At 33.1% G+C, this 17,027-nt stretch overlaps 1 protein-coding gene across 1 annotated transcript in view; it reads left to right on the top strand.

The window, feature by feature from the left end:
* The window catches only part of VPS13B (vacuolar protein sorting 13 homolog B), a 752,846-nt gene that overhangs the window by 216,571 nt on the left and 519,248 nt on the right, over positions 1-17,027 (top strand). The window contains exons 18-19 of the mRNA XM_045560402.1: positions 595-729; positions 1,473-1,646. Of these exons, the coding sequence (XP_045416358.1) occupies positions 595-729; positions 1,473-1,646 (309 nt within the window). The remainder of the gene's footprint in view (positions 1-594; positions 730-1,472; positions 1,647-17,027) is intronic.

Raw genomic sequence — 17,027 nt, 5'->3', positions numbered from 1 at the left:
TTCAGATTTTAGATTTTCAGATTAGGGATGCTCCACTGCTAAGTATATAATGTAGATATTCCAAAATCCAAAGTAATCCCGAATTCAAAACACTTCTCTTCCCAAGCATTTTAGATAAGGGATACTCAACCTGTATTTTGGTTTTATCTCTTCACTCTACCTGATCAAGATATTTTGGGGAGTTTGTTTACTCAGGTAGTTTTCTGTTTAAATGCCTCTGCCTAAATGAAACTTAATTTATAAGTTGAATTTATTTCAAAAGGAAAAATCTTAGTCTGTAAGCTAAAGCCAAATATGATTTTTAAACTGTCTCTTGTTTTTTAAACAAATATTTGTGCATTTACTTTTGTTAGCTTGAAGAGCTTGACTAGTCAAGAGCTCACTACATAAGTATGGTTATAAGAGTTCAGCCCATTTATTTTAAAATTGCGTCCTTTCACCTCCTAAACACTGAACTATGAAATCTAACACAAATACTGTAAGAACATCTGAGGTAGATAATTAAAGTATAATTAAGTTTAAATGCCTTGGTGAAGGAATATAAAAATTATTTAAATTCAATGGGCTAGTACATTTGCAGTTTTCTTTTATTAGGTGTGAAATCTAAGAATCCCTTGCCAACTCTTGAGGGCTCAATCCAGAATGTTGAATTGAAGTACTGCAGCACATCATTGGTCAAATGTGCCTCTGGGACCATGGGATCAATAAAAATTTGTGCCAAAGCCCCAGGTATGTGCAGCTGGACCGTGTAAAACTTTATTGCCTGTGTAGGAGAATTGGCCTTGCGTTTTACAAGGAGCGTTACTGAAACAAGAATTTACTCATTGTTCCTATGAATCAGAGGTTTTAAATTTTTACCTAAAAAATTTTTAATCGTGCCAGGATGATACTCCTTGACTTTAATAAATTAATTTTTATTTAAGGAGATAAACTTTACATAGTTTTAAGAATGGTTATAAGGAAGAAAAATTGAAGGAATATTTATTCTTATACTTTTGGAGCGTGATAGGTGGTATAGATATGTATGACACAATAATTAAAATGTTGTTAGCATAATGCAATAAAAAGAAAATCCTGTTTTAAATTTAGGGTTGTAATTGACTTCACCTTCCTACCAATATTTTATTTTATAATATTTTTTTTAAACTATTTGTAATTTTTCCAGCACCAACTAAATTTCAAGATAAGCCTATAAAGGTACAGATTCCATTGAATTTTTAGAAGACAATGTGTTCAAGTTGTTTCCTTTTATAAACTTTTTTACATTCTTTGGCAAAATGTTAAAACTCAATTTTAAAAGTTAAATACGCTTTTAATTTATCAGACTCCCTATAACTAAATATACAAGTAAAATTACCAAATATAACTGAAATGTTTTATTGTGGGGTTAATATATTTTAAGGTCAAACATCCTCAAGCTACTCCTATATTTTATTTAATAAGATTTGTTGTTTATAAATATTTTTATCCAGTGGACAGTGGAAAAGAGAAGTTGATTCCTTTGCTTCAGGGTCCTTCTGACACTAAAGACCTTCACTGCACCAAGTGGCTCAATGAGAGTAGAAAGCCAGAATCTCTCCTAGCTCCGGATTTAATAGCCTTCACAATTCAAGTTCCACAATATATGGACTACTGCCACAGTTCTGGTAAGTACAAACATATCATTATTCCATTATTTTGCATTTTCTTCTCCAGAAAGGCTTTTCAAAGTGAGCATTTTTTTTTCTTTTTTAGCAATTTGTATATCATTGGGATACTCGCTGCAGTTGTGCTTTTTCAAAATTCAAGTGAAATATTTTTTTTATCATTTTTGATAATTTAAATGTTTTTATAAACAATGATTTTATTTTATATGAGAGAATTTAGCTGTATGTATAGTGTTCAACCTCAAATTCATATCTATAAAGTATAACTGAGTTTTAAAATACAGCATCTCACATAATACATATTTTCTTGGGTAGCACTTTGTAACCCAAAGGTTTGTCATATTAAATTAGCTATTTGGGCCTTCTGTAGTTCTGTAGAAAGGAAAAGATTTTGATGTTGAAACTGAGAAAAAAAAACTCAGCAGTCATGATCTTATTTCTTAGAGATTTATTTTTTTCTGGTAGCACTTTGCCTAGAATCTGTTTCATTTTATTCAATACTATAATAGCAGAGCCGTGTCTCTCATGTTGAGAGGAAATACCAGAAGGGTCAATAAAGACTGGGGGCAAAATAAAGGTATGATAGGACTAGAGACCAATATCAGCCATGAGTTCACTTTGCCAGTATATGGTTAGTAAAGCCAAGGTGGCCAGTCAATGAGGCTGGCAATAAAATAGTAATATAGAGATTGTTTTTAAAGGTAGGGGGTCTGAATTTTTTCTTTAGAATGAATTGGTCAGTGAATAGTTTCAAATATCTGTCTAAGAATATAGCTGTATTACCATTACTCAGTGAGTACTGTAGCTTATAGAAAGTATGTTAAGCATTGCTAACTTCAAAGTAGAAACTATAAAAAGATTTGTAATTAACAAACTAGAGAGAGACTATATGGAGGTGAATTTTAAAGCAGTGCCCAGCTGCACATATGCAGGGGCACAAAAACATTTAAAAGATGAGTTTTGTTGCAATATAGTTTGCAGCTGAATAGCATCCACATTAGAAAATGGAAATTAGTATTTGAAAGATGAGTCTGAGGATGCCTGTCGGCATCCTTCTAAAGACTACGCTCATCAAAAAGAAGATACCAGCCTGGTGACAATGGATCTGGAACCATAAAGAAAGAATGATGTGAGGATGACTCCAAGACCCAAACTAGGGCTGTGCCTATGGATAAAAGATTTTACCCATCTTTTAAGGCAGGGATTGGTAAATATTTTAATAAAGAGCCAGATAGCTAATCTTTTAGGCTTTGTGGACCATATAGCTTCTGTCTCAAGTATTTTATTCTGCTGTTGTAGCACTAAAATAGCCACAGGCAATATTTATTTATTTATTTACTTATTTATTTATTTTTTGAGACTGAGTCTCGCTCTGTTGCCCGGGCTAGAGTGAGTGCCATGGCATCAGCCTAGCTCACAGCAACCTCAAACTCCTGGGCTCAACTGATCCTACTGCCTCAGCCTCCTGAGCTGGGACTACAGGCATGCCCCACCTAATGCCCAGCTAATTTTTTCTATATATATTTTTAGTTGGCCAGATAATTTCTTTCTATTTTTAGTAGAGACGGGGTCTCACTCTTGCTCAGGCTGGTCTAGAACTCCTGACCTCGAGTGATCCACCCGCCTCGGCCTCCCAGAGGGCTAGGATTACAGGCGTGAGCCACCTCACCCGGCCACAGGCAATATTTAAATGAATGGCTATGACTGTGTTTCAGTAAAACTTTATAAAAACAGGAAGTGGGACTATTAGAAGGAAGGGATTGTTGGTTAAATAAACATCCTGCCTTTTTTTTTTTTTTTTTTTTTTGAGACAGAGTCTCACTTTGTTACCCGGGCTAGAGTGAGTGCCGTGGCATCAGCCTAGCTCACAGCAACCTCAAACTCCTGGGCTTAAGCGATCCTACTGCCTCAGCCTCCCGAGTAGCTGGGACTACAGGCATGAGCCACCATGCCCGGCTAATTTTTTTGTATATATATTTTTAGTTGGCCAGATAATTTCTTTCTATTTTTAGTAGAGACGGGGTCTCACTCTTGCTCAGGCTGGTCTCGAACTCCTGACCTCGAGCGATCCACCCGCCTCGGCCTCCCAGAGCTAGGATTACAGGCGTGAGCCACCGCGCCCGGCCATCCTGCCTTTGTTAATGCCTATTTAATCATGTTCCTTAAATATGTTGTTTAGTAAATTCCTTTATATAATTATCTACATAGTAGTTTTTGTTTTCAAATCATCAGATTTATTAAGATGTTATTAAAATGATCAGACTGTTCAGTTACAATTTTGAGACCCAAGAAGGGGATAATCTTATTTGAATCTGCCACATACTCATAAGTTGGACAAGGACTCCTAATTTTTTTTTTTTGCCACAATTAGAATGAGTCAATGAGTAAAACTTATTTAAATAATAATCTAATTTTTGTCCCAACAATAGTTATATTATTATTTGTAATTTAAAAACAATTCTAAGGTCCCAAAATTGTATTTGCATTTTTAACTTTTTATATAGATCTAAAAGTAAACTGGTATAAGAAAAATTATCTGTGACACCTATGATATTTATAGGGTAAAGTTTTACGTTTTTTTCTTGTTAAGGAAATTTACCTAATGTTCAATATTCGTGTTGTGTTTGGTGATATGTTTATGGATTTATGTGTAAAATTTTAGTGTGATCATGTTTTTAGTATTTTGAAAATATTCCTTTGGGTATGTTTTAGTCCTAAACTGTAATGTGCTTTAATTTAAATTACGCTTATATACTTCATTTAGCGTACTTTTAAATTTTAGTTTTCCATCCACCTTGGAATTGCCTCCCACATTCATGGCTCAGGTATTTATGATATGGTTTAGAGAACTTAGAAGTACTATTTTTTAAGCTAGTTTTAAGATATATTTGATTAATCTTGTATTTGTGTAACAAGATTTAAATTGGGTGTGTCTGTATGACTGATGTTATGGATAAATCATAAATAAATCATAAATGAGGAAATAATTTATTAACAGTCCTTCAAGACTTTATTGAACTATCACCCGTTCAGCAAGTGCTTTCCTGGCCGCTGTATCTAATTTTTTTTCTCTCTCTCTCTTACACAAACACTGACACTATACTTCTTATTTCTGTATTCTTTAGTTTTTCTTAGTGGTTATCAGAGTCAACCATGCTTTATATGTTACTGATTTATATTATTGATGTTTTTCTTCTGCTATTAGAATTTTATGCTTCATTTGGGCAGAAATTTTTGTCTTTTTTTGGTCACTATTCCCAGTGTCTAGAACAATACCGTGCACATAGTATGCTAACAATAAATACTTAATGAATGAATGAGCAAGTAAGGGATGATCACATTTACTTTTGTTTTTGAGGTTGGAGCATCAAGTGGAAATAAGACTAAACAAGAATCTTTCTTTATTTTTAAGGAAAAAAAAAGATGCTCAGTGGTTAAACCTTTCTAGATGAACAATTAAAGAAAAGCTTGAATAATCCTTGTTTGTGTTTTTACAAATAGATAGATGTCCAGGTGAGGTTGTTAATGAACTTTTCCCATCAGTTTATAGAATTTGAATGATGATCATACTAACTGGCTTCTAAGGATCATGGCATGATGTGTGGAAGACAGCTGCCATTGTGCATATACTCCTAAATTGATGCCCTCTTTCAATTTGTTTAAAATTGGGGACCAGCAAATTTTGTAGATATGATATTGAAGTCAATTAGGAAGTGAATTTTGAGAGGAGCTTTTGTTAGGCAGTCTTTTGACTATGATTTCAGAATGTGAGGGAGTGAACAGATTTATTAATGGAATTGGGAATTAATATGACTGAGCAGTATTAACGGTGTTAGTAAATCTCCTTATAAAAACAGTAGTTTACAATTTAGCAATTAACTTTAATGTAAATTGTTTTATTTGCTTACAAATGAAGACTGTTTTAGGCACAGCAAATATTTTTTGTGTCTTTCACGGGAGGAAATAGAGGCCCAGTAGTTAAATGACTTGTCCCAAGTACCTAGTAATTCAGACTCCGAACTAGAATCTGGGGCTTCTGGCTATAACATTTTTCCACTGTCATAGGCTGTTTACCATTTTGTCTTCTTACCTGAGGATACACATTGCTAAGCATCATATCCTCTAGTTTAAAATTCTTAACTTTGAGGAGTTCTGTTTTTTACTTTATATTAAGCACTATCAAAAGAGCCATGCTTTCATGATCTCACAGGATTGCTTTGTCTTTAAAGTCTCAGCAGCTCCCTTTGTACTTTTCCCTCTTCTGCCTTTGATTGCATTCTGCACTTTACTGACTCTGATTAACAGTAAAGGAGCTGAAAGCTCTTGTGAGAATATAGTGTGCCAGCATGCTTCCTGTATTCATGGTCACTATTCAGGGAAATCATTTAATGACACTAACATTTGTATAGATATTAGAGGTCAAACAGAGAAATAGATGCTCCTCTGACTCCTTCATAGGTAGAAGCACCTGTTGACTATAATTGATGTATGTAACATTTTAAGATGAGTTCTAAATATTTTTCTTTCCTTTTAAATATAGACCTTGTCTCTTCTTTATATGCTATATTTTCCCCATGAGTTATAGTAGGTTCTGCTTGCTAAAAAGTTCTGATTCTTTGTTAATCATGGTATTAATGTTTAAATAAATTTTAGAGTGTCTATTATTTAGGAATAGAAAATGATCGCAAAGTACTATCAATTTAGTATCAAAAGAGCTTAGGCCATCATTTCAATTTCTAAGCCAGTGTTAGGAATCCTCTTTACACATCTCTTTCTGTTTGCTCCAGCTCTACTGGCCTTTTTTTGGTTTCTCAATGGTAATTATGCTTTTTACATATGCTGTTTTTTTTGTTTGGGATTCTCACAACCATCCTTGCCCTTTCTATACTTGTTTAATTCCAGTTAAGTCTTAAGATCTTAGCTCAGTTACTACCTCTTCAAGAAAGCTTCCCCTGAGTCTGTCTCTCCTCTCCCTCCCTCCACACTCAATTTAATTAAGTACCTCTGTTACATTCTTCATAGCCCATATGACAAGAGTATATTTATATAGTCTGTCTTTGCCACTTGACTATGAGTTCCATGAGGGCAGACTTAGCCACTGGTTGCTTATCATTTTATCTCCAGGGCCTAACATTGCCTAACACATAAGAAATTCTTGAGAAGTCATTTGTTGAATGAATGAGTGAATAAATGAATGAATATTTATGACAGATGGTCAAAGGTATGAATGTATTTGATAGATAAATATTATAATAAGCTCTTAATACATGTTACCCCCTTCCCCTTTCTCTCCCTATGTTTCTTCCTTCTCTTACTTCTCCTGCATATCTCTACCATTGGAGAAAGCACCCACCAATGTTTCCCTCTGTTAAGACAGTTCTAATTACTAGTAGATTCTTTGTTCATTGGACTGTAACTTCCATTTTTTGGTTTGATTTTACTTTTTAAGTGACATGAAATAATATATCAGCCTCAAATGTACCTGACAATACTTGCTATCTTATCTTTTTTTTCCCCCATTCAGTATTCATCCTCTTTAGTCTCTAGCATTTACAGCTATGATCATACCTTTTCTGTTGAAACCTTAGTCTCTCTTGGCTTCAGGTATTAAGAGACAAGTCTCCATAGATCTTTTGTTTTTTTGCATTTCTTTTGAATGGAGGCACCAACCACCCTTTGTCCTGGATTATCTTTTCAAAGATGTTTGTATAGTGAACATCCTTGTAAATATTGTTTCTCACTCTGGAGCAAACAGAAGGCATGTTTACTGCCTGTTATAAAATACTAGGTTCCTTAACTCAGGGTTCATTTCCCATTATGTAATTCACTGCATGTATAGGTATCCATCTGGACACATCTGCCTGTGAGACTAGTGGGCAAAGGGACCTGATGCAAATATGTTGCTATCATGCTACTTCCTGTGCCGTGAGTAATAAAGTCCTTAATCTGTGACTCTGGAGCCTTGGCTTCTGCAGCATTCATGATACTGTGGTAGGGTAAAATTTTAGGTCCTTTACAATTCTTGACACCAGAACAATGTGGTTTCTTGGTTCTTTTTGCTTTGTTTCTTTCTTCAAACATGTTTCTTTTGTGTCTTAAATATATGTCATTTCCAAGATGATATTATTGATCTTCTTTCCTGTGTGGGTGATCTAATCAACGCTTCTGTTTTCAGCAAGCAACTATAACTTTATATCTCTCTATTTATTTTCTTTTGAGATCCAGACTCAAAATTTTAGCCACCTCTTAAGCAGTTTTCTGTGGATATTTTAATGGTGCCTAACACATTTAAAACTAAACTTGGGTATGGTAAGGGGAGGAGCTGAAAAAAAATTAAAAAGGCAAAACTAAGCTCAATATAATTTTTCTTCCCTATTTCATACTTCATTATCTACTCTTTTTATTAATGATACTATTTCCCTGTTAATGCTGTCGATTTCTGTACTAGCTCAATTCCTCCTCCTTTCTTCCCTGCATATGGTAGATGTTCCCCGAAAGCTGTTTTTTTTAGCTGAATAGCTTAGCCCTAAAACATTGTAAATTTATTTCCATCATTTCCCATATGATTTGTCTTCAGATTCATTGCCATAATGATTACTTCCACTTTATGTTTGAAAATGTCTCCTTTAAAATGGTACTCCAAAATTTGACACAATCCTCCATATAGCACAAAGTATAGCATGTATACTTCTCAGATTTGTATAGTGGACTTCTTATTTAGTTGCTATTTGTCTTGAGCTTGTGTACCACTGGGCACTATAGATCTTTTTCATATGAGCTACTCTTAAGATAGTTTTACACATTTTATGTGTCTATATTAGTTTATGAACCTACATGTAGAGCTTTATACTTACTTCTCTAAAATTTCGCCTAATTGATTTCAGTCCACCATTAATGAAGGAAGACATCTTTTAGAGTATCTGCTTAGCTGTAGTTACTTGTGCAAGTCAGATGCACATACTGTTTTTGCTTTTAATATATCGAACTCAAAATAACATTTTTTCCTAAGATGAGAAAAATAGAATTATGTGATTATAATGTTATTTTAAAAGATGTAAAACAAATGTTCATCTTAAAGTATCTTTAAATGTAAGCCAATCTTCTTATTCTCTAATGTAATTAGTTGCAGAAATAAGTAGTATAACATTTTTAACTTTACCAGATTGTCATAAATTAAAAATAATTTGATATTTTGCTCGTTGAATATGGGAAACTTTTGATCATCATTATTGTAAAGGAAAGTCAGAATTATAATTCTAGTCTATAGAAATTCATAGTTAGATTAGGAGGTAGTTCTCCTTCTTTATTAAAACATACCAGCAAGCAGACACACTTTTTTATTTCACCATTCAGAGTTTGTTGGTTAGGATATGAACTATTAAGGAGTTTTACAAATAGAAATGGTATTTTACATTTTAAATTTTAATTTAAAAGGAATGTCTTTTTTGTGTCAAAAAATTCTCATAGTAATAAGTGAATTGCCTTGAAGTTATGTTTTTAGTATTTTTGACAGAACACATGCGTAAGAATGCTTATACATTGCAGCAATTAAAGACAATTCACATTTGTGGTTTGGGCATAAATGTGTAAAAATTATACCCATCTATCTTATTACATTTCCTCTTTCCTCCCTGAGGACTTTCCTATGTACTTTATCTGTAATTGTTGCCAGTTTTCTATCATGTTCCCACTGGGCTTCTGGTGCAAAAAATCTTATCCTCTTGATGACAGAGCTTGCCTGAATGATTTCATGCTCCTAGCATTTTTGTTCACGGGAATTAGGGGCAAAATTTAACTACAGCAGAACAGAGCGTCTATTTTTGTAATTTTGGAGTTTAGGCCCTGTTATTGGAACTAAATGAAGAGATGCAGGTGTTCTCCAGTCCGAGCCCTTTGGGAGTTTTGATGGTAGATGCTTGAAAAGAAAATGCATGTGTTTCCACAGTCAAACAGCAGCTGTGAGACAAGGATTTATGTTTTTCTCAGAACTTTGGGATTTCAAAATGTTACATTTAATCACAAGCACAGAAAGGGGAGCAAATGGTAAAGATGTTACGCATAAAAGTAAGTTTACTGATCTCTTTACCATACGAACTAGTTGTGGGAACATAGGAACAAAGTGATTTTAATTGTAATATAAACAATTTCTAAAGGATTATGATAATTTCCAGGACATAGCCTTTTGAGAATGTTGCATTTGTAGCACAGAGAATTTTTTATCATACTAATTACTTAAAAAATCTTTTTTCCATTTAGAGACACACATATACACACGATAAAAGGTATGAAATATGTGCCATATGCATTCTGATTATAGTTTTTTTCAAAAATTTTAAATATTTTATTAGGAAAACAGAACAATATTTTCAAGTGTAAGAAATGTTAAATTCTATCTAGAATAGTAATTAAAGAGAATTTACAGATTTAACACAGGTATATATTTAAACTTCACATACATTAAAGCAGATATATGTTTAAAATATTTTTTCTTTTTCAAATCATGATGGTTACTTTGTGTTGTATTGATTCTCAAATTTATTTTTATTAAAGTAAAAGACTACTTTGCAGTGTTTCGTTGCCATTCTTATATTTTTTATTGGTCAACTATTTTAGTATAATCATTCATTTATTCATGTCATTCAACAGTTATTTATTGCAAGTTTTCTGTGTGTAGAAATAGGATGCATCAAAACCTCTACTGTAAACCAACGTCTAATATATTGAGGTGATAAGCATATAAACAGTCATGGCTGAATGAATGAACAAGTGAATGATATGAAGGCTTATATTCTGGTTTCATATTCATCCATTGTAAACTATATTATTTTGAGCAAGTCAAGCTTTCTGCGTATTGGTTTCTCATCTGTAAAATGGAAATATTCTTATCTGCTTACTAAGATTGCTGTGAAGATTAAATTAAATACTATATTCTGAAGTGCATTGTACACTGTAAAATATAATGTAGATTTTAAGTATTAACTACTCTGTTTGAAAGAGAACCCTGTATTAGTCACTTAAGGTTTTTCTCTGAGTCCTTTCTTTTCTTGCTTAATCTCAACATTGCAGTTTATCCCTATTCACTTTAAATTTTTCCTCAAAAATTTAACTCTTTAAACATATAGGTATGTGGTTCCGAAGCTAGAAGTAAATCCTTTACCTAGTTCTGGAATCCTCCTTCTACTTTGAAATGTCTCTTGGAAGCTATGATACTAGGAGTCAGGACCAGTCGCAATAGTAACAGGAAATTACTTTGCTTGCTTCCTTTGAAAGGTCCCAGACTCTAGAAGGAAGCCAGAGGAAGGAATCCCTTGAGCCTCAAGGGTGACCAGTTATTTCCCTCATTTATAGCACAAGGTCAAAATTTTTGCATTTTAATTTTACTGCTTATATAGTAAAGTAAACCAGTATTCAAAGTAAATAAGTAGTAGCTTCATTAGTAAGTAGCTAGTAGTAAATTAGTATACAAGAAGTATTCAGGTTGTACTGGACTACAAATGAACTTCATTATAGAAGTGTACTGTTTTATTGTAATTTATTTAAAGTATATGGATCAAAAAGCTGCCATTATTGCTTTATTTTGTATTTTAAGAAATGATATAAATCATCTCCATGAGATTTTACTTTTGCAACTCATAGCTTTTGTATTTAAGGTCCAATGACATTAATCTTGTGATCTTACGCAGATTTTGAAGTTGGCTATATAGTAGCTTTCCTACTGGCCGAAAGAGAGGAGTAGAAGCCTAGGGAAGCAGTAAACAACTCCTTGTGAAAAACCAGGAGTTGCTTTACAAAACAGTGGTGAAATTCACATCAGCCTTTGCTACCTGCTCCTTCTCCTACTTGTTCTGTTCTCTCTAGAATAAACTTGATTTTACAGACAGGTTTTGCATCCCTTTTATTCACTCCAGTATATGTAGAAATCATTATCATACCATTGCTTTGTTTTGTAAATAAATGAGAGTCTGTTGTCCATTAATGTGTGACAGTTTAAGTACTTTACTGAGGGTATTTTTATTTGTTTTATTTGTTTTCACCTCCCTCTGACTTGCCTTTCCTCCTCCTCATACCTTTCCTCACCCCTCCCATCCCAATTAATTACTCCCTCTAAGCACTACCACAACACTTTGACTTGTATTAGTGCTGCAAACAGTCATAACTGTTCATAGGATTCCTTTGCCAAGAGATTGGGCGTTCTTAAGGGGAGGGACCATGACTAGTACATGATGGGTATTAAGTAAATACAAGATGGTCCAAATGAAACAACTTCGGCTATTTGGGCATAGTCTACAGACCCATATCATTTTATTTCTGAATAGCTCTGTGGGGGAAAAATGTAGTCTACCTTCAGTCTGTCAAAGAATAATTTTTAAAAAATGTAATCATGACTCTCATATAAAGTGGACAAATGTTAAAGATTTTATTAACTCATTAATAAAGGAAACAGGGAGATGTTACAACCAGATCAAAGGAGAATTTAAAAAACAGGCATATAGATCAGTAATACTAAAATAAACTTGGACAAACTGACTTCTTCCTCAGTGAGGTAGGGAGGTCAGTTGAACTTCTACCTGACAGAATTTATTTACCTGTCTATAGTCAACAGTTATTTTGCTCTGCTATCAGTTATCTACAATTTACTTAGTTGTATAATAGCACAAAAGCAGTGAAAGGTGCAGTCATGTAGAATCAGACTCTGATAACCTGGAAGGATATGCTTTAAACAACGCAGAGCTCTACATTGAAGCACAATTTATATCCTACAAAACTTACTAAATTCCAGATGGCTAGGCTATTTTTAGCTGTGTGTGATTTAAATATAGAGGCCGATTAGAAGTAATTTTGTGAAGCAAAGGGTCAGTTCATGTAAGGAAAATTAAAGGGAAATGATACCACCAGCAGAGGGCGGTGATGAAGTAACAGTTTCCTCATGTCCAAAGGAGGTATTGATTGTTAAGTAATTCTGGGCTACTTCTGTAGACCTTGAGTTTGACTTTTGAAATCTTGGCCATACTAAGTTCCTTTCAGGCAGTTGCTTTGTCAATACCTGAAACTTTCCGGAATAAGGCTTTTTTTGTTTTGTTTTGGGTTTTGTTTATTAAGTAAGTAAATAAAATGTTCTAATTTGGTTTTAGTTAAGTAAATAAAGTGCTCTTATTAAAAAGCTTTCTTAGGAAAAGTATTTATACCACAAATATTTGATACTACTGTACTGTATGTTAGGTGCTGCTTTAAGCATTAAGGAGATATGCATAGATACCTACATCTATCTATCCATGGTGATTTATGATACGACCTATGATTGATAGATGTAGATATATGTACACACACGGAGGTAGAATTTCCAAGCCTCACAAAAGTAATATTCTGTTGCATGACATTTTTATTTTAGTAGTTAATTTATTCTGTTTGTCTTATGAAAATTAAACAATTTATGAAATATTATCTAAACTATCAGAGGTCCTTTGAATGTAGAAATTACAGTCTATTCTTCCACTAAAAGATGAAAATCTGAAATATTGTGTGAAAATATCTGCAGGAATATAGGAGACAAAGTTGTGTAAAACTCAGCTATGGATAAATAACAAAAATACAAATACACTATAGGAAAATGGCCAAAGGAGACAAAGAAATACAAATAATCAAAAGCACATGAAAAAATAAAATTAACAAATAGTCAAAAGAAATGAATATTAACAAGGAACAAATTTTTAAACTGTAAAATTGATAAATATTTAATAAATGATAAAACTGCAATTATATATATTATACATAATTATATATGTATATCTCAGTTTATATATATGTATATATATAAACTGAGAAATTATAATGAGATGAGTACTTTTGTAAAAGTCTGGTGGGAGTACAAATTGGCACAAAGTCTCCAGAAATCAACTGAATAAAATTTATGAAGGATTTAAGAGTGGTTATCCTTCATAATCCTACTTCTAAGACCATATCCTAAGGGAATAATCCAAAATGCATATAAACTACTTTTATTTAAAATATAAGGGTATTTATGTCAGCTTATTTATAATAACCACAAATTATCTTTGTTGACTAATAGTAGGCAAATTATGAAATAAGTCAGAGTATATCTGTAGAATGGCATCTTTGAAATTAGCCAATAGAAAATATTTGATGTCATAGGAAAATGTTCATATTAAAAGGTTGTGTGAAAAAATAAAAATATAAACCTACATATAAGATTCCAGTTTTGTAAAAATTTTCTCAATATATAAATGCATATATATTCATGTATTATATTCATAGAAAAATTACTCTTTTTAGCAGTGATTACCAGTGCTTGATGGGCTAATAAGTCAGCTCCCATTCATGCTTCTACTCTTCTGTGGTATTTGATATTTTCTGCAAACAATACAAACATTTAAAAATATTTCTTCTACAAAATGTTTTTCAACTAACTTATTTATAGGTCATTATGGTTATTTTGCTCACAAATAGGCATTCTTGCACACTAATTCTTATATAACCTTTGATATTTAAATACAATTTCACTTTTAAAGGTGTTTTGGAAGATCTAAGATCCAATAGGTATACCTGAATAAAATACTAGACTTTAAGGTAGCATGATTTGCATTTTTCCTTCAATAGTTTTAGTCTAGTGATTAAAATATTTAAGATGCCTATATTTTTCTTATAATTTCTTTCTAGTTATAATTAAAATGTCATCTTTTTGATGTATAGTTGGAATTTTATCATTAATCAACTATCTGGGATAGTACAAAAATGAAAACCTTCAATGGTTGCCATCTAAGTGTTCACTGGAAAAATAGCTCTTTGAATATTTGAATGCATTTTTACATAGGAACAAAGATATAGATTCTCATAAGTTAAAATCCAAGGTGAGCTCATAAAATTCTATTTTTATTAAACCCATGATGAAGTTGAAATACTCTAAACTGTTAATGAAAACTGGTAGGAGCTAATACTCTAGAAATAATAACTTCAAAGGAAGAGTTAAAAACACAGTCAGTAAACTTGAATAATATCCAAAATCGTCTACTTCAGGTAAAGTAGATTTAGTTAGAAGAATGGGATAGTAAATATTTGTATAGAAACACTTAAAAGTATTTATGGGCATTCCCAGGACATTAGAGATTGATGACAGTGCTGCTCTTTTTTTTTTTTTTTAACCTTCATTTCCAGTCAGTTCCTCTCTTCTTGTCTTGATCATTATTTATGATTATTAGCTATGATTAGGGTTACTTTTAGATTCAAGTTGAGAAATAGAACATTTCCTAAATGGAGTAACTAACTGGATAAGAGTTGATGGAGAAACAGGAAAAGTTGAGAGTTTAAAAAGGATTCATTTCTATATGTGGGCATGAGATTTTTCCGAAATAATGAGTTACAGTTGATGAAAAGCAGGCAGAGCTTAGTGAATAATCTTGGGGGGGAAAAGGAGGTGACAGGCCTATCAGGATGATAGGCAGCCACTGAATGGAGAGGCAAGAGGGGAGAAGGAATCGTCAATATTAAACTGAAAGTTATTGGGTAAGTTTTTAAAAAGTCAGTTTGATATTGTTAAACCATTGATTGCCAGTTGTCCTTAAAATAAGATTTTGTTATAATTACTCATCCTGTGTAGAAGAATATATATATTTTGAGCAGCAGAGACTTTCAAGAACATTTCTAGTCCAGAATAAAAGAATAAAGCAAATATTTTACAGATCGTCAAGGTTTATTAGAATTAAGCATCTAGTGAATGGTAGAAGTAAGACTGACTCTTCTAGTGTTCTTTTTACTATGTGTATTAATTTAAATGGCCATTTTCTGATGATCAGTTCGTTAATCTTCATTCATTCAACACATATTTTCTTGGTGCTAGAACCTTATGATATAGAGATAAATAAGAGCCTTTTACCTCTTGATGAGTTTATTGTTCTTGAGGAAGACATACAGATAAGCAGACATTTAAAAGGTAGTTAAAAATGTTGCCGTAAAACAAGATAGTATGAATTCACATTGAAGGAAACCTTTAACCCAGTGTTTGCAACTTGGGAAAGGATTCCTGGAATAAGTCATGTCCGCGAAGCTGAAAAAGTAACAGTGGGTCAGGTTTGGGAAAACGAAATAATTTCTGTGGAACTGAAGCTTTGAATGGGATGGGAGCCATGATAATAGTTTGTGCCTGATGAGATAAGCTGGCCCCCTCAGATAATGAAAGGCCTTGAAAGTCATCTGACAGGGTTTGGACTGATTGCCAAAAGGAATAATTGAAAGGCTTTATCACATTAGTGCTTTAGAAAACAACTTAGCCAACAGTATGGATGAAGGTAGAAGACATAAGGCCATATGAGAAAAGTTAGAAGTACGTTGCAGTGAAAAAATGGTAATGTCTGTCAATGGAGAGAATTACACAGATTTGTGATATATTAATGGGTTGGAATCAACAAGAATTGTTTAATTGAATGTGATGGCTAAGGGAAAGGGAACAGTAGACAAAGTGCTAGTGTGTGGGTTTGAAGAGCTGAGTAGACAGTAGAATGCCTTTCACTGGAATGAGTAACAAAGAAACAAGAACCACATTTTATTTAGGGTAAATTTTATTTAGAGGCAATTGGTATAATAATACTGTTTTTTCCCCTAATTCTTCCTATATGCTAGGTATTGTTGTAAGCATTTTATATAGAATCCAGGCAGTTTGACTTTAGAACTCATATTCTTCACCATTACACAAAAGAGCCCAGGCTATGAAGAAATTCAGATCCCAAATAATTGATTATTCAGTTCATTGAATTCTATTTATTTATTGGCTGCTAGCTGCAAGTGAGATACTGATAGAGGCTGGTATAGAAGAGTACTCAATACAGGGCCCTCGTCAAGTAATACATACATACAACTAATTCTAAAAACATACTTGACTTTACCAAATGCTGTAATGGATTGGGAGAGAAGTGCTGCTCTCAGAAAATAGAGGGAAGAGATTAATTTGAATGGAAGAAGGGAGGATTAAATAGTAGTGGGAAAGGTCTCTCAAAGAAGGGTTAATATTTAAGCCTTGAATGATAAAAGATTGCACAAGTTGAAAATTCTTATTTTAGCATTGTATATACTTTCAATTGGCATATTTTTTGTTTTAAATGGTAATTATCACTAATTGAAGACCATATTTTTGTAAAAGTATGAAATGTATAATTGTTAAAATGTGTTTGGGGCCAGGTGCAGTGGCTCACACCTGTAATCCTAGCACTTAGGGAGCCCAAGGCAGGTGAACACTTAAGGGCAGGAGTTCAAGACCAGTGAGAGAAACATAGCGACACCTTCCCTATCTCTACAAAAAAATACAAAAATTAGCAGGGCATGATGGCACAATCTGTAAGCTCAGCTACTTGGAAGGCTGAGTCAGAAAGATGG

This window comes from Lemur catta, chromosome 9 (genome assembly GCF_020740605.2).
Source record: "Lemur catta isolate mLemCat1 chromosome 9, mLemCat1.pri, whole genome shotgun sequence".
Lineage (NCBI taxonomy): Eukaryota > Metazoa > Chordata > Mammalia > Primates > Lemuridae > Lemur > Lemur catta.
The sequence above is the reverse complement of the archived record's forward strand: the minus strand, read 5'-3'. Positions and strand labels throughout refer to the sequence as shown.